Source organism: Salvelinus fontinalis, chromosome 27 (genome assembly GCF_029448725.1).
Source record: "Salvelinus fontinalis isolate EN_2023a chromosome 27, ASM2944872v1, whole genome shotgun sequence".
Classification (NCBI taxonomy): domain Eukaryota; kingdom Metazoa; phylum Chordata; class Actinopteri; order Salmoniformes; family Salmonidae; genus Salvelinus; species Salvelinus fontinalis.
This window is the reverse complement of record NC_074691.1, coordinates 41312589-41338987: the sequence shown is the minus strand read 5'-3', so window position 1 is coordinate 41338987 and position 26399 is coordinate 41312589. Positions and strand designations below refer to the sequence as shown.

The window sequence follows — 26399 nt, the reverse complement described above, 5'->3', positions numbered from 1 at the left end:
GGGAGGCGTTGGAGGTGGAGGATTAAGGAAGGGAGAAGGTGAAGAAGTTTCCCAGGGTTGGAGGCAGAGGCTTGGAATTTAGACTGATAGGAAGGGGTTTCAGCAGCAGATACAGAAGAAGAAAATGTAGAATGGAGGGAGTGGAAGGATGATAGAACCTCTGGAAGTTTACTTTTCCTCAGCTACCTGCAGCCCTGTTCTGTGATCACTCAGTGAGTCACTCAGTCAAAGAGCAGGAGGGGAGGGAGGAGAGTAGGGTCGACAAGGCAGTCAGGAGACAGGAGGGAGATTTAGGGGAAGGATGTGGTGATGGGATAGAAGAGGAGAGCAGTTGGGGAAAGAGAGCGAAGATTGTGACGGTGTATGACCATCTGGGTAGGGGCTGAGTGGGTAGGGTTGGAAGAGCGAGGGAGAGAAATAAAGTAGTGATCAGAGACCTGGAGGGTGGTTGCAGTGAGATCAGTAGGCGAATATGCTTGACCTAAAGATGAGGTCAAGCATATTGCCTGCCTTGTGAGTGGGAGGGGGACTGGGAAAAGGGTGAGGTCAAAATAGCCGGGGAAAGAAAGAGGTGGAAAGAAATGAGTCGAAGTATGGAAGTTGAAGTCACCCAGTATGATGAGTGGTGAGATATTGTCAGGTAATGATCTTATCAAGGTGTCAAGCTCATTGAGGAACTTTATGATGATGCAAAATGCATCATTTGATTTCATACAGGGATGATTTCTGTATTTTGAAAGTTACATATCTTGAAAACCTGATTTGCTGATAAGCAAAACATTTTTGGACTATGTCAACAATGGACTAATGAAAGAAATACCAACATAGTTTTTGGGTGGAATTTTCTTTTAAGTTTGAATGGACAAGTGACAGCATGGAATTCAAATGAGGAGATGGACAGGTGAGAGAGGGGGAAAAAGAGAATCTCCAGTGTCTCTCTTATAATCTTCTCTCTCTCTCTTCCAACAGTGCGGCAGGACCCCATGCTCGGCGCCTCCGAGATGTTCAACAGCTTTCTAAGGAAAGCCCAGCAGGTTGGTACTGTAGCTAGTTGTTATTATCCCTGGCTTTGTTACTGTTCTGTGTGTAGCTAGCTGTCCTTTCCTCCCGGCTGTGTATTTGTTCTGTTTTACGTAGCTGATCTATGTTCAGAACAGTTCTGTTCTACGTAGGACGTCTCGTCAGGAGGCGTGTGTGTCAGTTCATCAGGAGGCTGTGGGTGTTTTCAAGTTATATCAGTCGTATGTACCTGATGCCCATGGAGTACATCGTCCAATGAAATGCTTCCTTGCAGGTTCCTTCTCGATAATGCAACAACAATAAGAGATAAGAAAATATATGAATAATAAGCAAATGGCTCGGTAGAATAGAATATACACTGCTCAAAAAAATAAAGGGAACACTTAAACAACACAATGTAACTCCAAGTCAATCACACTTCTGTGAAATCAAACTGTCCACTTAGGAAGCAACACTGATTGACAATACATTTCACATGCTGTTGTGCAAATGGAATAGACAAAAGGTGGAAATTATAGGCAATTAGCAAGACACCCCCCAAAACAGGAGTGATTCTGCAGGTGGTGACCACAGACCACTTCTCAGTTCCTATGCTTCCTGGATGATGTTTTGGTCACTTTTGAATGCTGGCGGTGCTCTCACTCTAGTGGTAGCATGAGACGGAGTCTACAACCCACACAAGTGGCTCAGGTAGTGCAGTTCATCCAGGATGGCACATCAATGCGAACTGTGGCAAAAAGGTTTGCTGTGTCTGTCAGCGTAGTGTCCAGAGCATGCAGGCGCTACCAGGAGACAGGCCAGTACATCAGGAGACGTGGAGGAGGCCGTAGGAGGGCAACAACCCAGCAGCAGGACCGCTACCTCCGCCTTTGTGCAAGGAGGTGCACTGCCAGAGCCCTGCAAAATGACCTCCAGCAGGCCACAAATGTGCATGTGTCAGCATATGGTCTCACAAGGGGTCTGAGGATCTCATCTCGGTACCTAATGGCAGTCAGGCTACCTCTGGCGAGCCCATGGAGGGCTGTGCGGCCCCACAAAGAAATGCCACCCCACACCATGACTGACCCATCGCCAAACCGGTCATGCTGGAGGATGTTGCAGGCAGCAGAACGTTCTCCACGGCGTCTCCAGACTCTTTCACGTCAGTCACATGTGCTCATGTGCTCAGTGTGAACCTGCTTTCATCTGTGAAGAACACCGGGCGCCAGTGGCGAATTTGCCAATCTTGGTGTTCTCTGGCAAATGCCAAACGTCCTGCACGGTGTTGGGCTGTAAGCACAACCCCCACCTGTGGACGTCGGGCCCTCATACCACCCTCATGGAGTCTGTTTATGACCGTTTGAGCAGACACATGCACATTTGTGGCCTGCTGGAGGTCATTTTGCAGGGCGCTGGCAGTGCACCTCCTTGCACAAAGGCGGAGGTAGCGGTCCTGCTGCTGGGTTGTTGCCCTCCTACGGCCTCCTCCATGTCTCCTGATGTACTGGCCAGTCTCCTGGTAGCGTCTGCATGCTCTGGACACTACGCTGACAGACACAGCAAACCTTTTTGCCACAGTTCCCATTGATGTGCCATCCTGGATGAACTGCACTACCTGAGCCACTTGTGTGGGTTGTAGACTCCGTCTCATGCTACCACTAGAGTGAGAGCACCGCCAGCATTCAAAAGTGACCAAAACATCATCCAGGAAGCATAGGAACTGAGAAGTGGTCTGTGGTCACCACCTGCAGAATCACTCCTGTTTTGGGGGGTGTCTTGCTAATTGCCTATAATTTCCACCTTTTGTCTATTCCATTTGCACAACAGCATGTGAAATGTATTGTCAATCAGTGTTGCTTCCTAAGTGGACAGTTTGATTTCACAGAAGTGTGATTGACTTGGAGTTACATTGTGTTGTTTAAGTGTTCCCTTTATTTTTTTGAGCAGTGTATAAACTCACTGTCAACTGAGTTTATATAAACGTCCTCTCACTGTCAACTGCGTTTTATTTTCAGCAAACTTAAAACGTGTTAATATTTGTATGAACATAACAAAATTTAACAACTGAGACAAAATCAAAACTAACAGTCAGTATCTAGTGTGGCCACCAGCTGCATTAAGTACTGCAGTGCATCTCCTCCACATGGACTGCACCAGATTTGCTAGTTCTTGCTGTGAGACATTACCCCACTCTTCCACCAAGGCATCTGCAAGTTCCCGGACATTTCTGGGGGGAATGCCCCTAGCCCTCACCCTCCGATCCAACAGGTCCCAGACGTGCTCAATGGGATTGAGATCCGGGCTCTTCGCTGGCCATGGCAGAACACTGACACTTCTGTCTTGCAGGAAATCACGCACAGAACGAGCAGTTTGGCTGGTGGCGTTATGTGAGGATGAGCCTGCAGGAAGGGTACCACATGAGGGAGGAGGATGTCTTCCCTGTAACACACAGCGTTGAGATGGCCTGCAATGACAACAAGCTCAGTCCGATGATGCTGTGACACACCGCTCCAGACCATGACGGACCCTCCACCTCCAAATCGTTCCCGCTCCAGAGTACAGGCCTCGGTGTAATGTTCATTCCTTCTATGATAAACGTGAATCCGACCATCACCCCTGGTGAGACAAAACCGCGACTCGTCAGTGAAGAGCACTTTTTGCCAGTCCTGTCTCGTCCAGCGACGGTGGGTTTGTGCCCATAGGCGACGTTGTTGCTGGTGATGTCTGTTGAGGACCTGCCTTACGACAGGCCTACAAGCCCTCAGTCCAGCCTCTCTCAGCCTATTGCAGACAGTCTGAGCACTGATGGAGGGATTGTGCGTTTCTGGTGTAACTCGGGCAGTTGTTGCCATCCTGTACCTGTTCCGCAGGTGTGATGTTCGGATGTACTGACCCTGTGCAGGTGTTGTTACACATGGTCTGCCACTGCGAGGACGATCAGCTGTCCGTCCTGTCTCCCCGTAGCTCTGTCTTAGGTGTCTCACAGTACGGACATTGCAATTTATTGCCCTGGCCACATCTGCAGTCCTCATGCCTCCTTGCAGCATGCCTAAGGCACGTTCACGCAGATGAGCAGGGACCCTGGGCATCTTTATTTTGGTGTTTTTCAGAGTCAGTAGAAAGGCCTCTTTAGCATCCTAAGTTTTCATAACTGTGACCTTAATTGCCTACCGTCTGTAAGCTGTTAGTGTCTTAACGACCGTTCCACAGGTGCATGTTCATTAATTGTTTATGGTTCATTGAACAAGTGTGGAAAACAGTGTTTAATTAAACACTTTACAATGAAGATCTGTGAAGTTATTTGGATTTTTTACGAATTATCTCAAGACAGGGTCCTGAAAAAGGGATGTTTTATTTTTTGCTGAGTTTATATATATATATATTTATTATTATTATTATTATTATTATTTCATAAATACAGGCAGGCACTCACCAATATTTATGTTTCGGGAAGAGGGGGATTGGAGAGCAAGTGTTTTACATTGTGCAGTATTTAGCAATAATAAATAAGTCTAGTAGCATCAGTGGTTGTGCGTGCTAAGGTACAGAGAGTCAGTCCAGTTCAAGTGTTCAGCAGTGTGTATAAGTGTGTCAGTTCTGTTCTACGTAAACAGACTCCTCAGCAGGCTGTTAGCTGCTCTGTCAGCCATGTGGCACAAATACCCACAGACAAACACACACACGGCTGACTCAGTAATGGCTTCAGTCTTGGTAATAGTTTTCAGCCACAGTTTGACATTCACAATGTTCGTCATAGTTCACACGTGTGTGGGTGCGTGCGTGTGTGGGTGCGTGTGTGGGTGCGTGGAAGGGGATAGAAAAGGGGATAGAAAACAGCATGGTGGAGAATGCAGGCAGGGTTTTTTGGGGGAGGCTGCTCATACCGTTCTATTCTCGTGTGTGTGAACTCTAGTGTATATGTTAACCGATTTCTTTCAGACACATCACTGTGGTGACACAACCTCACCACCATTGGTCAGTTTGAACCGCCCAGTTACACCCAGCCAGTGAAGGAGTTGAATCCTCTCTCCGCCCAGTTACACCCAGCCAGTGTTGGAGTTGAATCCTCTCTCCGTCCAGTTACACCCAGCCAGTGAAGGAGTTGAATCCTCTCTCCACGCAGTTACACCCGGCCAGTGTTGGAGTTGAATCCTCTCTCCGCCCAGTTACACCCGGCCAGTGTTGGAGTTGAATCCTCTCTCCGCCCAGTTACACCCAGCCAGTGTAGGAGTTGAATCCTCTCTCCGCCCAGTTACACCCAGCCAGTGTAGGAGTTGAATCCTTTCTCCGCCCAGTTACACCCAGCCAGTGTAGGAGTTGAATCCTCTCTCCGCCCAGTTACACCCAGCCAGTGTAGGAGTTGAATCCTCTCTCCGCCCAGTTACACCCAGCCAGTGTAGGAGTTGAATCCTCTCTCCGCCCAGTTACACCCAGCCAGTGTTGGAGTTGAATCCTCTCTCCGCCCAGTTACACCCAGCCAGTGTAGGAGTTGAATCCTCTCTCCGCCCAGTTACACCCAGCCAGTGTTGGAGTTGAATCCTCTCTCCGCCCAGTTACACCCAGCCAGTGTAGGAGTTGAATCCTCTCTAACGTTTTTTTACTGTAATCTGCCATAAACGAATGAAGAACAGATGTTTTAAATGTGAGAGGAGTTATTGTACATTACTATTATACAGTATTCCAAGTCATGATGTAAAAACATTCTTACGTGAATGGTATTTTATATTTATTCTCTAAAACATAGAAGAGCACGTTACAGAGAGAATCTAGCCAGGGAGCGCGTGTGTGCGTGCGTGCGTGCGTGTGTGTGTGTGTGTGTGTGTGAGACTGAGTGTGTGAGACTGAGTGTGTGTGTGTGTGTGTTATACCCAGAGCTTTTTGTTTACTGCGTTCCCTTCCTAGAAAACTGCTTCCTCAGTTGCTTGTTAGCATATAGATGGAACATTGAAATGATTGATTGGAATGAATATTGATGATATGTTCACAATAAATCAATGTTAGTGTTCCCATTGGCTCATAGCGGGATGCTATAGCTGCTCAGTGAAGGCTAGTTTTCCTATTGGTTGATAGTGTGAGCATGGAACTGAGAGCCATCATTCACCCCAGGAGGTGACCTGGCTGTGCTTCTAGGCTGGATGGTGTAAATCTACTTTCATCAGATATGTCATTCAAGGTGGTGTACACCCTGTGTCTCTCTCTAGATCTCTCTATTTTATCATCCTCCTCTTTCTCCCCCCCCTCTCTCACTCCTCTGCATCCCTTCATCCTCCCTCTCATCCCCCCCCCCCTCTCCTACCTCATGCTGAAAGGACAACAGCAGAATAGAGAATGAGTTCTCAGCAGCCAGCCAGCCAGCCAGCCTGGCCTTGGCACTTCATCGGAGCCACACACACACACACACACACACACACACACACACACACACACACACACACACACTTCCCCAGCAATCCAGATACACTCTGACACCTCCTGTCTAGCAGTGGGGGACAGCGAAAGATGAAACATTAATTTACCCAGCATGGTCTCGAAAGCTGAGAGGAGGAGGAAGCAGGCAGAAGGTTAGCTGCTTAGACTTAAAAAAAAAAAAATGTATTTCTTATTCATTTTTTAAAAAACATTTAAAAAAATGTATTATAATAAAAAAATATATTTTACCCCCTTTTTCTCCCAATTTCGTGACTACCATCTTGTCTCATCGCTGCAACTCCCCAACGGGCTCAGGAGAGGCGAAGGTCGAGTCATGTGTCCTACGAAACATGACCCGCCAAACCGCGCTTCTTAACTCCCGCCCGCTTAACCCGGAAGCCAGCTGCACCAACGTGTCAGAGGAAACACCGTTCAACTGACGACCGTGGTCAGCCTGCAGGAACCCGACCTGCCACAAGGAGTCGCTAGAGCTCAATGAGCCAAGTAAAGCCCCCCCCCCCCCCCCCCCCGGCCAAACCCTCCCCTAACCCGGACGACGCTGGGGCAAATGTGCGAGCGGCTCTGCTTTTAAATTTATTGTCGTCTTCCTCCTGTAAATGTAGGATTGTCATACTTTTTGAGGACATCTGTAACAAGACGTTATATAACTATATGGTGTCATAGAAGCATAAAATCCAGATATACTGACTTTACCCTGTGTCTCTTACAGGACGAGAGGGTTAGATAAAAACCTACTTCCCTGACTGGAGAGAACTAACTCTCTGGTCTGTACTGACTACACTGTCTGTCATGGAACACATTCTGTCTGTCTTCTGTAACCTGTATATAACCTGTCGTATAGGAGACCCAGCAGATCCCAACCGAAGAGGTTCCTCTGGAGATCTACCTTTCTAACGGCCAGAAGGTCGAGGTCAACATCCTGACCTCAGACCAGACAGAGGACGTCCTGGAGGTAAACCGTCTCGACTGAGTTTCAAAACACACAGATTTATAATCCAGATTCAGACTTCTACCGGATGTTAGTAATCGGTGTTGAAGAATTCATAGAGTGAACACAATAGTGTAATATACTGAATGTTTTTATACAATGAATAGCTGTACCAAACACTACCAGGAACCCTGTGGACGCTTAGGGAGAGAGAATTCACTCTGGATATTCTTCAGCCATAAGTGAATTCAGAATTCTCAACCCAGATAGATTCAGAACCATTATATTGAACAGCTGTTACTATAACATATAGCTGTCAAGTGTTCTCCATAAAATGATGTTACGAGAAGGACTTGACCGGAGATTGTATATCTGTCAGTCATTGGATAAAATGCTTTTAAAGCTACCGTATGTTTTGTACGAGTAAGAGCAGAAAATAGGACTTGTGGTTTCATATCTAACACACACAAAGATGAACCAGAGATGATCCTCCTGTGTTCTGATTCGCAGGCTGTTGCGTCAAAACTGGACCTTCCTGATGAGCTGGTTGGTTATTTCAGTCTCTTCCTGGTTCGAGAAGGAGTGGACGGGGGATTAACGTGTAAGCATTCAACTTTAACCCTCCCCTAAACATTCAGAGGACTGCTATAGGAATGAACTACAGTGGTATCTGAAAGGCCAAATGGCTCTCTCTCCAATACCAGGGATGGAGTGGGGGCCACAAAAACAAATCTGAATTCATAATGAGGGGCCGCAGTGGCTTGTGGGTCTTCATACCCACACATGCAGTCAGAGTCGGCCCTGGCCTTTTTGGGGACCCTAACGCTTCCATCACACCAACAGCGTCATTGTATTTTTTGGTACACCGGAATTACGTTAATTTCCAATGAAAACCATGCGTTTGCCTTGCAGCATTGCGTTGCAGAGGCAGTTGCAGTGCGTTCTGTGCGGAGCGTACATTAGGATTTATCAAACGTACGTGTCAAACTGTATGCGTAGACGGCTTGACAGAAATAGTAGCAGAAGATGACTGTTGAACTGTTACATACATATCCAGATGACGCTGCGTACTATTTTGCACCACGATGATGTCGGTGTGATCGAAGCGTAAGTTAATTAAAATATATATATAATTCAAGCAAATCTATAACAAATTTCATGCAATTCTACCTATGTTGTCATGCAGTTTTACAGCTAATTTCCTGTAATTCTACACATTTTCCAAGAGGGTGGAGAGAAATGTTTGCAGTTTTGAATATGATGTCTGAGTGAGAGTGACTAACAAAATGAATGGTGGCCCCTCGATCAGTAATTCAACCATGATTACTACAGATAGAGAGAGAGAGAGAGAGAGAGAGAGAGGAGAGAGGAGAGAGAGAGAGAGAGAGAGAGAGAGAGAAGAGAGAGCGAGAGAGAGAGAGAGAGACGAGAGGAGAGAAGAGAGAGAGAGAGAGAGAGAGAGAGGAGAGAAGAGAAAGGAGAGAAGAGAGAGAGAGAGAGAGAGAATAGAGAGAGAGAGGAGAGAGAGTAGAGGAGAGAGAGAGAGAGAGAGAGAGAGAGAGAGAGAGATGAGAGAGAGAGAGAGAGAGAGAGAGAGAGAGAGAGGGAGAGAGAGAGAGAGAGAGAGAGAGGAGAGAGAGAGAGAGAGAGAGAGAGAGAGAGAGAGAGAGAGACTAAAACATGTTGGCTGACCTGGCTTTCTTGATACACACGGAAACTGTTGAGTGTGGAAAAATACCAGCAGCGTTGCAGTTCTTGACACAAACCGGTGCAGCCTGGTACCTACTACCAAACCCCGTTCAAAGGCACCTACATATTTTGTCTTGCCCCTTTCACCCTCTGAATGGCACACAGACAATCCATGTCTCCATTGTCTCAAGGCTTAAACATCCTTCTTTAACCTGTCTCTCCCCCTTCATCTCCACTGATTTGAAGTGGATTTAACAAGTGACATCAATAAGGGATCATAGCTGTCACCTGGTCAGTCTGTGGCATGTTAAGAGCAGGTGTTCTTAATGTTTTGTACACTCAGTGTATATCCCCTACATACTTACACTACCCTATGGGCCCTGGTCAAAAGTAGTGCGCTAAATAGGGAATAGGGTGCCAGCCCTGGTTAAAACTAGTGCGCTAAATAGGGAATAGGGTGCCAGCCCTGGTTAAAAGTAGTGCACTAAATAGGGAATAGGGTGCCAGCCCTGGTTAAAAGTATTGCACTAAATAGGGAATTGGGTGCCAGCCCTGGTTAAAAGTAGTGCACTAAATAGGGAATAGGGTGTCATTTGGGATGTAGTATTGGATTGTCACAGCCACCAAGTCAAAATAAGTGTCTGTTGTAAAAGTCATGAAAACAAAAATAAACTTACTGAACTTGTGAAATTAACTTCATTCAAGTTTAGGGTCTACACTCAGATTTTACATTTACATTTTTTTTTTTTTTTAAGAAGATAAATTGTAGAAATATAGGTAGTAGAGGTCGACCGATTATGATTTTTCAACGCCGATACCGAGTAATCGGGCGATTAAAAAAAAAAATATATATATATATATATATATTATTCTTTTTTTTTTATATACATTTTAAAATCTTTTATTTTTATTTTTTTTATTACATTTAAAAAAAAGTATAATAATGACAATTACAACAATACTGAATGAACACTTATTTTAACTTAATATAATACATCAATAAAATCTATTTAGCCTCAAGTAAATAATGAAACGTGTTCAATTTGGTTTAAATAATGCAAAAACAAAGTGTTGGAGAAGAATGTAAAAGTGCAATATGTGCCATGTAAGAAAGCTAACGTTTCAGTTCCTTGCTCAGAACATGAGAACTTATGAAAGCTGGTGGTTCCTTTTAACATGAGTCTTCAATATTCCCAGGTAGGAAGTTTTAGGTTGTAGTTATTATAGGAATTATAGGACTATTTCTCTCTATACGATTTGTATTTCATTAACCTTTGACTGTTGGATGTTCTTATAGGCACTTTAGTATTGCCAGTGTAACAGTATAGCTTCCGTCCCTCTCCTCGCTCCTACCTGGGCTCGAACCAGGAACACATCGACAACAGCCACACTCAAAGCAGCGTTACCCATGCAGAGCAAGGAGAACAACCACTCCAAGTCTCAGAGCGAGTGACGTTTGAAACGCTATTAGCGCTAACCTGCTAACTAGCTAGCCATTTCACACCGGTTAAACCAGCCTCATCTCGGGAGTTGATAGGCTTGAAGTCATAAGCACAGCGCAATGCTTGAAGCATTGTGAATAGCTGCTGGCAAAAAGCAAGAAATAGCTGTTTGAATGAATGCTTACGAGCCTGCTGGTGCCTACCACCGCTCAGACTGCTCTATCAAATTATAGACTTAATTATAACATAATAACACACAGAAATACGAGCCTTAGGTCATTAATATGGTCGAATCCGGAAACTATCATCTCGAAAACAAAACATTTATTCTTTCAGTGAAATATGGAACCGTTAGGTATTTTATCTAACGGGTGGCATCCATATATTCCTGTTACATTGCACAACCTTCAATGTTATGTCATAATTACGTAAAATTCTGGCAAATTAGTTCGCAACGAGCCAGGCGGCCCAAACTGTTGCATATAGCCTGACTCTGTCTGCAATGAACGCAAGAGAAGTGACCCAATTTCACCTGGTTAATATTGCCTGCTAACCTGGATTTCTTTTAGCTAAATATGCAGGTTTACATTTACATTTACATTTTAGTCATTTAGCAGACGCTCTTATCCAGAGCGACTTACAGTAGAGTGCATACATTTTATTACATTTATATACTGAGACAAGTATATCCCTACCGGCCAAACCCTCCCAAACCCGGACGACGCTATGCCAATTGTGCGTCGCCCCACGGACCTCCCGGTTGCGGCCGGCTGCGACAGAGCCTGGGCGTGAACCCAGAGACTCTGGTGGCGCAGCTAGCACTGCGATGCAGTGCCCCAGACCACTGCGCCACCCGGGAGGCCACCCGGGAGGCCGACACAAATATATACTTCTTTGTATTGATTTTAAGAAAGGCATTGATGTTTATGGTTAGGTACACGTTGGAGCAACAACAGTCCTGTTTCGCGAATGCCACCGCATCGATTATATGCAACGCAGGACACGCTAGATAAACTAGTAATATCATCAACCATGTGTAGTTATAACTAGTGATTATGATCGTTTTTTATAAGATGCGTTTAATGCTAGCTAGCAACTTACCTTGGCTTCTTACTGCATTCGCGTAACAGGCAGGCTCCTCGTGGAGTGCAATGTAAGGCAGGTGGTTAGAGCATTGGACTAGTTAACCGTAAGGTTGCGTTCCTAGGCCGTCATTGAAAATAAGAATGTGTTCTTAACTGACTTGCCTAGTTAATAAAGGTGTAAAAAAAAATACGATTTCCGATTGTTATGAATAATAATAATTAATCAGCCATTCCGATTAATCGGTCGACCTCTAATAGTTAGGGTTTAGCCATACATGTGACTTTGTGGCAGTGGTAACTAGTGATTACCACAGAATTGTTCTAGTTGGCTAGGGGGAGTGTTTTGTGACAGACATGAGAGAGAACCAAAACTCATGGTCTTGAATGCTCCTTAGCCAATCAGCCAGGATTATGCATTCTATAAACTCATCACTTGTCCTTGTCTTGACATCCTGTTGTTGACATTCTCTCTATCCCCTGTTGACGGTCTCTCTCTCTCTCTCTCTCGTGTCTCCTGTTGTTGACGGTCTCTCTCTCGTGTCTCCTGTTGTTGACGGTCTCTCTCTCTCTCTAGTGTCTCCTGTTGTTGACGGTCTCTCTCTCTCTCGTGTCTCCTGTTGTTGACGGTCTCTCTCTCGCTCTAGTGTCTCCTGTTGTTGACGGTCTCTCTCTCGCTCTAGTGTCTCCTGTTGTTGACGGTCTCGCTCTAGTGTCTCCTGTTGTTGACGGTCTCTCTCTCGCTCTAGTGTCTCCTGTTGTTGACGGTCTCTCTCTCGCTCTAGTGTCTCCTGTTGTTGACGGTCTCGCTCTAGTGTCTCCTGTTGTTGACGGTCTCTCTCTCTCTCTAGTGTCTCCTGTTGTTGACGGTTTTTCTCTCGCTCTAGTGTCTCCTGTTGTTGACGGTCTCTCTCTCTCTCTAGTGTCTCCTGTTGTTGACGGTCTCTCTCTCGCTCTAGTGTCTCCTGTTGTTGACGGTCTCTCTCTCGCTCTAGTGTCTCCTGTTGTTGACGGTCTCTCTCTCTCTCTAGTGTCTCCTGTTGTTGACGGTCTCTCTCTCTAGTGTCTCCTGTTGTTGACAGTCTCTCTCTCTAGTGTCTCCTGTTGTTGACGGTCTCTCTCTCTAGTGTCTCCTGTTGTTGACGGTCTCTCTCTCTAGTGTCTCCTGTTGTTGACGGTCTCTCTCTCTAGTGTCTCCTGTTGTTGACGGTCTCTCTCGCTCTAGTGTCTCCTGTTGTTGACGGTCTCTCTCTCGCTCTAGTGTCTCCTGTTGTTGACGGTCTCTCTCTCTAGTGTCTCCTGTTGTTGACGGTCTCTCTCTCTAGTGTCTCCTGTTGTTGACGGTCTCTCTCTCGCTCTAGTGTCTCCTGTTGTTGACGGTCTCTCTCGCTCTAGTGTCTCCTGTTGTTGACGGTCTCTTTCTCTCTCGCTCTAGTGTCTCCTGTTGTTGACGGTCTCTCTCTCTAGTGTCTCCTGTTGTTGACGGTCTCTCTCTCGCTCTAGTGTCTCCTGTTGTTGACGGTCTCTCTCTCGCTCTCGTGTCTCCTGTTGTTGACGGTCTCTCTCTCGCTCTAGTGTCTCCTGTTGTTGACGGTCTCTCTCTCGCTCTAGTGTCTCCTGTTGTTGACGGTCCCTCTCTCGCTCTAGTGTCTCCTGTTGACGGTCTCTCTCTCGCTCTAGTGTCTCCTGTTGTTGACGGTCTCTCTCTCGCTCTCGTGTCTCCTGTTGTTGACGGTCTCTCTCTCGCTCTAGTGTCTCCTGTTGTTGACGGTCTCTCTCTCGCTCTCGTGTCTCCTGTTGTTGACGGTCTCTCTCTCTCTCTAGTGTCTCCTGTTGTTGACGGTCTCTTTCTCTCTCGCTCTAGTGTCTCCTGTTGTTGACGGTCTCGCTCTAGTGTCTCCTGTTGTTGACGGTCTCGCTCTAATGTCTCCTGTTGTTGACGGTCTCGCTCTAGTGTCTCCTGTTGTTGACGGTCTCGCTCTCTAGTGTCTCCTGTTGTTGACGGTCTCTCTCTCTAGTGTCTCCTGTTGTTGACGGTCTCTCTCTCTCTCTAGTGTCTCCTGTTGTTGACGGTCTCTCTCTCTCTCTAGTGTCTCCTGTTGTTGACGGTCTCTCTCTCTAGTGTCTCCTGTTGTTGACGGTCTCTCTCTCGCTCTAGTGTCTCCTGTTGTTGACGGTCTCTCTCTCGCTCTAGTGTCTCCTGTTGTTGACGGTCTCTCTCTCGCTCTAGTGTCTCCTGTTGTTGACGGTCTCTCTCTCGCTCTAGTGTCTCCTGTTGTTAACGGTCTCTCTCTCGCTCTAGTGTCTCCTGTTGTTGACGGTCTCTCTCTCGCTCTCGTGTCTCCTGTTGTTGACGGTCTCTCTCTCGCTCTAGTGTCTCCTGTTGTTGACGGTCTCTTTCTCTCTCGCTCTAGTGTCTCCTGTTGTTGACGGTCTCGCTCTAGTGTCTCCTGTTGTTGACGGTCTCGCTCTAGTGTCTCCTGTTGTTGACGGTCTCGCTCTAGTGTCTCCTGTTGTTGACGGTCTCGCTCTAGTGTCTCCTGTTGTTGACGGTCTCTCTCTCGCTCTAGAGTCTCCTGTTGTTGACGTTCTCTCTCTCGCTCTAGTGTCTCCTGTTGTTGACGGTCTCTCTCTCTAGTGTCTCCTGTTGTTGACGGTCTCTCTCTCGCTCTAGTGTCTCCTGTTGTTGACGGTCTCTTTCTCTCTCGCTCTAGTGTCTCCTGTTGTTGACGGTCTCGCTCTAGTGTCTCCTGTTGTTGACGGTCTCGCTCTAGTGTCTCCTGTTGTTGACGTTCTCTCTCTCGCTCTAGTGTCTCCTGTTGTTGACGGTCTCTCTCTCTCTCTAGTGTCTCCTGTTGTTGACGGTCTCTCTCTCGCTCTAGTGTCTCCTGTTGTTGACGGTCTCTCTCTCTCTCTAGTGTCTCCTGTTGTTGACGGTCTCTCTCTCGCTCTAGAGTCTCCTGTTGTTGATGGTCTCTCTCTAGTGTCTCCTGTTGTTGACGGTCTCTTTCTCGCTCTAGTGTCTCCTGTTGTTGACGGTCTCTCTCTCTCTCTAGTGTCTCCTGTTGTTGACGGTCTCTCTCTCTCTCTAGTGTCTCCTGTTGTTGACGGTCTCTCTCTCTCTCTAGTGTCTCCTGTTGTTGACGGTCTCTCTCTCGCTCTAGTGTCTCCTGTTGTTGACGGTCTCTCTCTCTAGTGTCTCCTGTTGTTGACGGTCTCTCTCTCTCTAGTGTCTCCTGTTGTTGACGGTCTCTTTCTCGCTCTAGTGTCTCCTGTTGTTGACGGTCTCTCTCTCTCTCTAGTGTCTCCTGTTGTTGACGGTCTCTCTCTCGCTCTAGTGTCTCCTGTTGTTGACGGTCTCTCTCTCTCTTGTGTCTCCTGTTGTTGATGGTCTCTCTCTAGTGTCTCCTGTTGTTGACGGTCTCTCTCTCTCTCTAGTGTCTCCTGTTGTTGATGGTCTCTCTCTAGTGTCTCCTGTTGTTGACGGTCTCTCTCTCTCTCTAGTGTCTCCTGTTGTTGACGGTCTCTCTCTCTCTAGTGTCTCCTGTTGTTGACGGTCTCTCTCTCTCTCTAGTGTCTCCTGTTGTTGACGGTCTCTCTCTCTCTCTAGTGTCTCCTGTTGTTGACGGTCTCTCTCGCTCTAGTGTCTCCTGTTGTTGACGGTCTCTCTCTCTAGTGTCTCCTGTTGTTGACGGTCTCTCTCTCTCTCTAGTGTCTCCTGTTGTTGACGGTCTCTCTCTCTCTCTAGTGTCTCCTGTTGTTGACGGTCTCTCTCTCTCTCGTGTCTCCTGTTGTTGATGGTCTCTCTCTAGTGTCTCCTGTTGTTGACGGTCTCTCTCTCTCTAGTGTCTCCTGTTGTTGACGGTCTCTCTCTCTCTCGCTCTCTAGTGTCTCCTTTTCACTCCACTTCATTTGTCTCTCTCTCCAGTTGTGAGGAAGCTGCAGGAGTTTGAGTTACCATACGTATCAGTCACCAGCTTACGAAGTTCAGAGTTCCACATCATCCTGCGGAAAAGGTATGATCCCTCTACTCCTCTACCCCTCTACACCGTGACTGTCACTTTCTATCTACTGGTCTAGATATGCAGCTCCAATCAGAACTAAAGTCACTTGGATTGAATAGCTAGCAATTAAATACAGCAAAAACACTCAAATGTTAACCACTTGGCTCTTTTAGGAAGAAGCAACGGTTACAAGGTTTCTCTCCTTCCAAGTACCGACAAGTGAGGACCAATCTGGATTCTCTAATCTAGCTACATAATCTCTTCCATAGATGATCTCGTGAAACCGTTTGACTACACCACAAACCTTGCCCAGAGTTGTCACCAGTACTGTACTTGTGACCTCACCAGACACTTGAGTATCCTGAGTTGTCCCAGTATGAGTCCAGCTGGTTTATATAAGTGAAGCCATATGGTACAGAGAGAAGTATAAGAGATTGACTGAAGAGCGAAGAGTTTTATCATGAGCAAAAAAAAAAATACTTCAAAGATTTCGGTCTCTGGTCGTCTGGCTACCATGTGTGTTAGTGACGTAAGGTTTTTCTGTCTGCAGACTGAGGCCTGATAACTTCTCTCCCTCCTTGACTTTTAAAACACCTGTCTTATTTCAACCTCCTCTGTCTCTCTCTCTCTCTGCTTTTCTTACGGTTCCCCCTCTCGCTTCAGCTCTCTCGTTCTCTCTCTCGCACGCTCTCTTTCTCTCTCTCCTTGCACTGACTCATCACTATGCACACTCATAACATGCATAACGACACAGACACTTAGACACCATATGCTGCTGCTACTCTGTTCTTTATTTTACTCTTATTATTATCTATCCTGATGCCTAGTCACTTTACCCTGCCTTCATGTACATATCTACCTCAAATACCTTATTATTATCTATCCTGTTGCCTAGTCACGTTACCCTGCCTTCATGTACATATCTACCTCAAATACCTTATTATTATCTATCCTGATGTCTAGTCACTTTACCCTGCCTTCATGTACATATCTACCTCAAATACCTTACTATTATCTATCCTGATGCCTAGTCACTATACCCTGCCTTCATGTACATATCTACCTCAAATACCTTATTATTATCTATCCTGATGTCTAGTCACTTTACCCTGCCTTTATGTACATATCTACCTCATTATTATCTATCCTGATGCCTAGTAACTTTACCCTGCCTTCATGTACATATCTACCTCAAATACCTTGTAGCTCTGCACATTGATCTGGTACTCCCTGTATATAGCTCTGCACATTGATCTGGTACTTCCTGTATATAGCTCCACATTGATCTGGTACTTCCTGTATATAGCTCTGCACATTGATCTGGTACTTCCTGTATATAGCTCTGCACATTGATCTGGTACTTCCTGTATATAGCTCCACGTTAATCTGGTACTTCCTGTATATAGCTCCACATTGATCTGGTACTTCCTGTATATAGCTCTGCACATTGATCTGGTACTTCCTGTATATAGCTCTGCACATTGATCTGGTACTTCCTGTATATAGCTCTGCACATTGATCTGGTACTTCCTGTATATAGCTCCACGTTAATCTGGTACTTCCTGTATATAGCTCTGCACGTTGATCTGGTACTTCCTGTATATAGCTCTGCACGTTGATCTGGTACTTCCTGTATATAGCTCTGCACGTTGATCTGGTACTTCCTGTATATAGCTCTGCACGTTGATCTGGTACTTCCTGTATATAGCTCTGCACGTTGATCTGGTACTTCCTGTATATAGCTCTGCACGTTGATCTGGTACTTCCTGTATATAGTTCTGCACGTTGATATGGTACTTCCTGTATATAGTTCTGCACGTTGATCTGGTACTTCCTGTATATAGCTCTGCACATTGATCTGGTACTTCCTGTATATAGCTCTGCACATTGATCTGGTACTTCCTGTATATAGCTCTGCACATTGATCTGGTACTTCCTGTATATAGCTCTGCACATTGATCTGGTACTTCCTGTATATAGCTCTGCACTTTGATCTGGTACTTCCTGTATATAGCTCTGCACATTGATCTGGTACTTCCTGTATATAGCTCTGCACATTGATCTGGTACTTCCTGTATATAGCTCTGCACATTGATCTGGTACTTCCTGTATATAGCTCTGCACATTGATCTGGTACTTCCTGTATATAGCTCTGCACTTTGATCTGGTACTTCCTGTATATAGCTCTGCACTTTGATCTGGTACTTCCTGTATATAGCTCTGCACTTTGATCTGGTACTTCCTGTATATAGCTCTGCACTTTGATCTGGTACTTCCTGTATATAGCTCTGCACTTTGATCTGGTACTTCCTGTATATAGCTCTGCACTTTGATCTGGTACTTCCTGTATATAGCTCTGCACTTTGATCTGGTACTTCCTGTATATAGCTCTGCACTTTGATCTGGTACTTCCTGTATATAGCTCTGCACTTTGATCTGGTACTTCCTGTATATAGCTCTGCACTTTGATCTGGTACTTCCTGTATATAGCTCTGCACTTTGATCTGGTACTTCCTGTATATAGCTCTGCACATTGATCTGGTACTTCCTGTATATAGCTCTGCACTTTGATCTGGTACTTCCTGTATATAGCTCTGCACTTTGATCTGGTACTTCCTGTATATAGCTCTGCACTTTGATCTGGTACTTCCTGTATATAGCTCTGCACTTTGATCTGGTACTTCCTGTATATAGCTCTGCACTTTGATCTGGTACTTCCTGTATATAGCTCTGCACTTTGATCTGGTACTTCCTGTATATAGCTCTGCACTTTGATCTGGTACTTCCTGTATATAGCTCTGCACTTTGATCTGGTACTTCCTGTATATAGCTCTGCACTTTGATCTGGTACTTCCTGTATATAGCTCTGCACTTTGATCTGGTACTTCCTGTATATAGCTCTATTCCTGTAGTTTTATTTATTCCTCTTGTGTTACTATCACATTTGTATTGTTCTTTTAAATTCCGCATCGTATGTTTTTCACAGTAAAGTCTACACCATTCTTTCTACGTCTCTCTCTTCCTCCAGAACAGAAAGGGGTAAACTAGACAGGATGTTGTTATTCCACCCCTTCCTGTCTCCCTCAAGGAAAGTCTTAGGCCTTCTGACCTACTTGTAGCAGAGACTGGGTGTGAATGGCAACTTATTCCCTATATAGAACCCTATTGGTCCTGGTCAAAAACAGTGCACTATATAGAGAATAGGGTCCCATTTAGGACGCAGATGGAGAACGGTGAACAACAGAACTAGTAGTAGCCTTTTAGAAAGCAGATGGAGAATGGTGAGCAACAGAGCTAACATCAGCCATATTAGGACGCAGATGGAGAACGGTGAGCAACAGAACTAACAGCAGCCATATTAGGACGCAGATGGAGAACGGTGAGCAACAGAACTAGCAGCAGTCATTTAGGAAGCAGATGGAGAACGGTGAACAACAGAACTAGCAGCAGTCATTTAGGAAGCAGATGGAGAACGGTGAGCAACAGAACTAGCAGCAGTCATTTAGGAAGCAGATGGAGAACGGTGAGCAAAAGAACTAGCAGCAGTCATTTAGGAAGCAGATGGGAAACGATGAGCAACAGAACTAGCAGCAGTCATTTAGGAAGCAGATGGAGAATGGTGAGCAACAGAACTAGCTGCAGCCATATTAGGACGCAGATGGAGAACGGTGAGCAACAGAACTAGCAGCAGTCATTTAGGAAGCAGATGGGGAACGGTGAGCAACAGAACTAGCAGCAGTCATTTAGGAAGCAGATGGAGAACGGTGAGCAACAGAACTAGCAGCAGTCATTTAGGAAGCAGATGGAGAACGGTGAGCAACAGAACTAGCAGTAGCCTTTTGGGAAGCAGATGGAGAACGGTGAGCAACAGAACTAGCTGCAGTGATTTAGGAAGCAGATGGTGAACAACAGAACTAGCAGCAGTGATTTTGGAAGCAGATGGAGAACGGTGAACAACAGAACTAGCAGCAGTGATTTAGGAAGCAGATGGAGAACGGTGAGCAACAGAACTAGCAGCAGTCATTTAGGAAGCAGATGGAGAACGGTGAGCAACAGAACTAGCAGCAGCCTTTTAGGAAGTGTAACGGATGTGAAATGGCTAGCTAGTTAGCGGGTGCGCGCTAGTAGCATTTCAATCAGTTACGTCACTTGCTCTGAGACATTAAGTTGGGTTGCCCCTTGCTCTGCAAGGGCCGCGGCCTTTGTGGAGCGATGGGTAACGATGCTTCGTGGGTGACTGTTGTCGATGTGTGCAGAGGGTCCCTGGTTCGCGCCCGTGTCGGGGCGAGGGGACGACGTAAAGTTATACTGTTACAGAAGCAGATGGAGAACGGTGAACAACAGAACTAGCAGCAGTCATTTAGGAAGCAGATGGAGAACGATGAGCAACAGAACTAGCTGCAGTCATTTAGGAAGCAGATGGGATACGGTGAACAACAGAACTAGCAGCAGTGATTTAGGAAGCAGATGGAGAACGGTGAACAACAGAACTAGCAGCAGTGATTTAGGAAGCAGATGGAGAACGGTGAGCAACAGAACTAGCAGCAGCAACCCAGGGAGCATGAAAACACTAAACCCCAGATCAACTACTGGATTAGAATGAAATGAAAGCCTAATGTTCTGTTTGGTTGAAGACGGAGACTTACTTGCCAGGTCAAATAAGTAGAAATATGCAGTGGTTAGTAGAGACGTATCCCTCTCCCCTCTTCTTCCTCTCCCCCTCTCCTTCATCCCCCTCTTATTCTCCCTCTTCGCTCCCCTGCTGGTGTCTATGAATTGCTAATGCGGCCAGAGTTACTCCTCTGTTTTATAAACAATTTCTAATCTCTCCCCTTAAATATCCCGGCCTCATCCTCATTCACTAGTTAGGTTCCAGGGAGATTATGGGGTGTTTAAACTGGTTGGATTACAGATTATGGGGTGTTAAACTGGTTAGATTACAGTTGAATTGCAGGTGGATTAAGTTTGAAGTATTAATGTCAAGTACACAGGTACAGTGAAATGCCTTTCAGATCCATATCCAACAATACAGTGAAATGCCTTTCAGATCCATATCCAACAATACAGTGAAATGCCTTTCAGATCCAGATCCAACAATACAGTGAAATGCCTTTCAGATCCTCATCCAACAATACAGTGAAATGCCTTTCAGATCCATATCCAACAATACAGTGAAATGCCTTTCAGATCCATATCCAACAATACAGTGAAATGCCTTTCAGATCCATATCCAACAATACAGTGAAATGCCTTTCAGATCCTCATCCAACAATACAGTGAAATGCCTTTCAGATCCATATCCAACAATACAGTGAAATGCCTTTCAGATCCAGATCCAACAATACAGTGAAATGCCTTTCAGATCCATATCCAACAATACAGTGAAATACCTTTCAGATCCATATCCAACAATACAGTGAAATGCCTTTCAGATCCTCATCCAACAATACAGTGAAATGCCTTTCAGATCCATATCCAACAATACAGGGATCAATATCCATGTAGCACTAAAAATAACAAGGTAGAACAAAAACACACAAGAAAGTACGACGCTTTATAGATGGTCAGTTCCATACCATACTATATACAGGGTCAGTACCATATTAACAATGTACAGGGATACTGGAGTGATGGAGGTAAATATGTATAGGGGGAAGGGGACAGGGATACTGGAGTGATGGAGGTACATATGTATAGGGGGAAGGGGACTATATACAGGGTCAGTACCATACTAACAATGTACAGGGATACTGGAGTGATGGAGGTAGATATATATAGGGGTAATGTGACTATATACAGGGTCAGTACCATATTAACAATGTACAGGGATACTGGAGTGATGGAGGTAGATATGTATAGGGGGAAGGTGACTATATACAGGGTCAGTACCATATTAACAATGTACAGGGATACTGGAGTGATGGAGGTAGATATGTATAGGGGGAAGGGGACAGGGATACTGGAGTGATGGAGGTAAATATGTATAGGGGGAAGGGGACAGGGATACTGGAGTGATGGAGGTACATATGTATAGGGGGAAGGTGACTATATACAGGGTCAGTACCATATTAACAATGTACAGGGATACTGGAGTGATGGAGGTAGATATGTATAGGGGGAAGGTGACTATATACAGGGTCAGTACCATACTAACAATGTACAGGGATACTGGAGTGATGGAGGTAGATATGTATAGGGGTAAGGTGACTATATACAGGGTCAGTACCATATTAACAATGTACAGGGATACTGGAGTGATGGAGGTAGATATGTATAGGGGGAAGGTGACTATATACAGGGTCAGTACCATATTAACAATGTACAGGGATACTGGAGTGATGGAGGTAGATATGTATAGGGGGAAGGTGACTATATACAGGGTCAGTACCATATTAACAATGTACAGGGATACTGGAGTGATGGAGGTAGATATGTATAGGGGGAAGGGGACAGGGATACTGGAGTGATGGAGGTAGATATGTATAGGGGGAAGGGGACAGGGATACTGGAGTGATGGAAGTAGATATGTATAGGGGTAAGGTGACAGGGATACTGGAGTGATGGAGGTAGATATGTATAGTGATGGAGGTAGATATGTATAGGGGGAAGGTGACAGGGGTACTGGAGTGATGGAAGTAGATATGTATAGGGGGAAGGTGACAGGGATACTGGAGTGATGGAAGTAGATATGTATAGGGGGAAGGTGACAGGGGTACTGGAGTGATGGAGGTAGATATGTATATGGGGAAGGTGACTAGGCATCAGGATAGAATATAAATAGAGTAGCAGCAGTTTGTATAGGAGTGGGTGTGTAGTGTCAGTATAAATGCATATTATGTGTGAGTGTGCAAAGCTGTCATCATGGAAAACAGGTTAATTACTTTGAAGAATCTAAAATATTTTTAGAGTTTTAACTTTTTTTGGTTTCTACATGATTCCATATGTGTTATTTCATCATTTTGATGCCTTCACTACTATTCTACAATGTAGAACAAATTAAGAAAAACCCTTGAATGAGTAGGTGTGTCCAAACTTGACTGTGTGTTTCTTAATTTTATACAGCAAAGGTAATAACACAGTTACATGTGCTAGTTTTCTGCACCTTTATTCCCTACTCCACAACCAGTGCTGTTTTTAAGGCATACCAGTCAAAATACAGTAGACTTATGTCCTACAGAAGTCAGGAGGACTGGAGTGGAGATGTTGAGTTTCACTGTAAGGCCTGAGCTGGTCTGGGTCGTATCTTCAGTGCGGTTCTAGTAGTATTCGTCCTCCAGGTTAGGTATGTAAGGGCTTTGGAGGAGGTAGGGCGGCAGACGAGGGGCCATAGGCCTCACACCATAATCGTCAAAAAGGCTGATGTGGTCCTTAACAAGATGAGGGTCAGAAATCAGCTCCAGGTTGGCAGTCTCCTCCCCCCTACCTCTGTTCCTTAGGGGTGCTGCCAGACCTCCACCAATCAGAACCAAGATCAGGAGGAGAGCCATCTAATCACAGGTGCTCATCAGAACCACTATTTTTAAATGGCAACAAAGATGAGTCTGATAGACAACACTATAAAACCTAGTGATATAGAATGAGTCTGATAGACAACACTATAAAACCTAGTGATATAGAATGAGTCTGATAGACAACACTATAGAACCTAGTGCTATAGAATGAGTCTGATAGACAACACTATAAAACCTAGTGATATAGAATTAGTCTGATAGACAACACTATAGAACCTAGTGCTATAGAATGAGTCTGATAGACAACACTATAAAACCTAGTGATATAGAATGAGTCTGATAGACAACACTATAAAACCTAGTGATATAGAATGAGTCTGATACACAACGCTATAAAACCTAGTGATATAGAATGAGTCTGATACACAACGCTATAAAACCTAGTGATATAGAATGAGTCTGATACACAACACTATAAAACCTATTGAAAGTGGAAAAACTATAAACACAAATACCTTTTATTGCCACTTAGCACCTCCCCTCCAAGAGCACCTGTGGTTGTTAGCTTAATCACTTCTGATACTTATTTTTATTAAATTATTTTAACAACCAATTGCTTGATTGCTTAGCCAGTCGATAATGACAAGCTAGAGTTAATGAAAGTATTTAACCTAGTTGCATTCTGTGATGTCATAATGAGGCATGTCATCACAAACCGTTCTAAGGTTTCTCAGGATTAGTGACAGAACATTGGCTACTCTCTGCAGCCAATCATAGTAAGCAATGGTACCGCTCCAGTTTATGGACCTAAAAGCCTATGATGATAATAAGACTTATTAAGATGAGAATATCATGATACCTTCTCTAAGATGCTCTTTTAATGGACACTCAGTCTTATTCCTTCCCATAAACTGACAGACGATGTCGAACAACATTGAATATCCCAAAATCGAACCCAAAATATTACTCAATGCTTCTATGAATTTGAACAAGGCCATCCACCACACTTGTATTACATGTGAAATGAAAACCCTCAGAACAATCAGCTTTCAAAGCATTCAGGGGAACACGTCCCATATAATGCTGCGACTGGAGCAGACGCTGTGGCTGTGACTGAAGCAGACACTGTGGCTGTGACTGAAGCAGACACTGTGGCTGTGACTGAAGCAGACGCTGTGGCTGTGACTGAAGCAGACACTGTGGCTGTGACTGAAGCAGACACTGTGGCTGTGACTGAAGCAGACACTGTGGCTGTGACTGAAGCAGACACTGTGGCTGTGACTGAAGCAGACACTGTGGCTGTGACTGAAGCAGACACTGTGGCTGTGACTGAAGCATACACTGTGGTTGTGACTGAAGCAGACACTGTGGTTGTGACTGAAGCAGACACTGTGGCCTCTGACTCAGAGCAGACACTGTGGCCTCTGACTCAGAGCAGACACTGTGGCCTCTGACTCAGAGCAGACACTGTGGCCTCTGACTCAGAGCAGACACTGTGGACTCTGACTCAGAGCAGACACTGTGGTTGTGCTGTGTTCTCACTTACCTATACAGCCATTAGTCAGTACACTCACTTAGCTGATTGAACAGACACTGGCTGACTGGCTGACTGGCTGACTGGCTGACTGGCTGGCTGGCCGGCTGGCTGCATTCCAGGCACTAAGCCAGCAGGTATCAATGATCAGACTTAATGACATTTCATACCCAACAAAGATACAACAGCCCCTCATCCAACACATTAACGTTTTATTAAAAGCTCTAAATTAAACGTGAACAGCCAAATATGATTGCTTTTTAAAATGTTTTATTTAACTTCCATCACAAATGGTGTTTTGATTTAATTTTCAGGCTTCAAGTTCTTGACTGCTATCTAATTTGTTGGCGTTCAAGCATCCTCTTCCTCTCTCTCTCTTGTTGTGTTTCTAGTTACTGGGACACGGTGTACGACAGTGATGTAATGGACAACCGAGTGGGACTAAATCTACTGTACGCTCAGGTGAGGGGTCGCAGGTCAAAGGTCACACCGGTTGTCTGCTGGCTTTTCTTCTCCCTTTCATTTGGGGTAGATGGGTATTTTGATCAAGTAGGTGTAAAGATCAGGTTTGTTTTAGTATTTCTGATTTTAATCTCCTGTATCTACCTGAAACTTGCTTCCTCTTAGGGCTGTGATGATACCAGTATTGATGTGTTGTTTCCAGGGCAAAAACACAAAGCAGATCAAACTCTTTGTTCCTTTTAAAAACCTGCTGTATGAAAAAAACTATATGTGACTCTGGATGATAACATACTGTATGTAACATGTTGTGATATAGCCTGGTCCTAAACCTGCTGTACGTAACACATGTTGTGATATAGCCTGGTCCTAAACCTGCTGTACGTAACACATGTTGTGATATAGCCTGGTCCTAAACCTGCTGTATATATGTTGTGATATAGCCTGGTACTAAACCTGCTGTATATATGTTGTGATATAGCCTGGTCCTAAACCTGCTGTATATATGTTGTGATATAGCCTGGTACTAAACCTGCTGTATATATGTTGTGATATAGCCTGGTACTAAACCTGCTGTACGTAACATATGTTGTGATATAGCCTGGTCCTAAACCTGCTGTATACATGTTGTGATATAGCCTGGTCCTAAACCTGCTGTATATAACACATGTTGTGATATAGCCTGGTCCTAAACCTGCTGTATGTATGTTGTGATATAGCCTGGTCCTAAACCTGCTTTATGTAACACATGTTGTGATATAGCCTGGTCCTAAACCTGCTGTATATATGTTGTGATATAGCCTGGTACTAAACCTGCTGTATATATGTTGTGATATAGCCTGGTACTAAACCTGCTGTATATATGTTGTGATATAGCCTGGTACTAAACCTGCTGTATGTGACACATGTTGTGATATAGCCTGGTACTAAACCTGCTGTATATATGTTGTGATATAGCCTGGTACTAAACCTGCTGTATATATGTTGTGATATAGCCTGGTCCTAAACCTGCTGTACGTAACACATGTTGTGATATAGCCTGGTCCTAAACCTGCTGTATGTAACACATGTTGTGATATAGCCTGGTCCTAAACCTGCTGTATATATGTTGTGATATAGCCTGGTACTAAACCTGCTGTATGTAACACATGTTGTGATATAGCCTGGTACTAAACCTGCTGTATGTAACATATGTTGTGATATAGCCTGGTCCTAAACCTGCTGTATGTAACACATGTTGTGATATAGCCTGGTACTAAACCTGCTGTATGTAACATATGTTGTGATATAGCCTGGTCCTAAACCTGCTGTATGTAACACATGTTGTGATATAGCCTGGTCCTAAACCTGCTGTATGTAACACATGTTGTGATATAGCCTG

The 26399-nt window shown here is 44.9% G+C and overlaps 1 protein-coding gene across 1 annotated transcript in view; it reads left to right on the top strand.

The window, feature by feature from the left end:
- LOC129825587 (sorting nexin-17) overlaps positions 1 to 26399 on the top strand; it is an 81737-nt gene that overhangs the window by 34139 nt on the left and 21199 nt on the right. Inside the window, exons 4-8 of the mRNA XM_055885788.1 lie at positions 970 to 1034; positions 7271 to 7381; positions 7868 to 7958; positions 15499 to 15586; positions 24952 to 25021. Coding sequence (XP_055741763.1) covers positions 970 to 1034; positions 7271 to 7381; positions 7868 to 7958; positions 15499 to 15586; positions 24952 to 25021 — 425 coding nt within the window. The remainder of the gene's footprint in view (positions 1 to 969; positions 1035 to 7270; positions 7382 to 7867; positions 7959 to 15498; positions 15587 to 24951; positions 25022 to 26399) is intronic.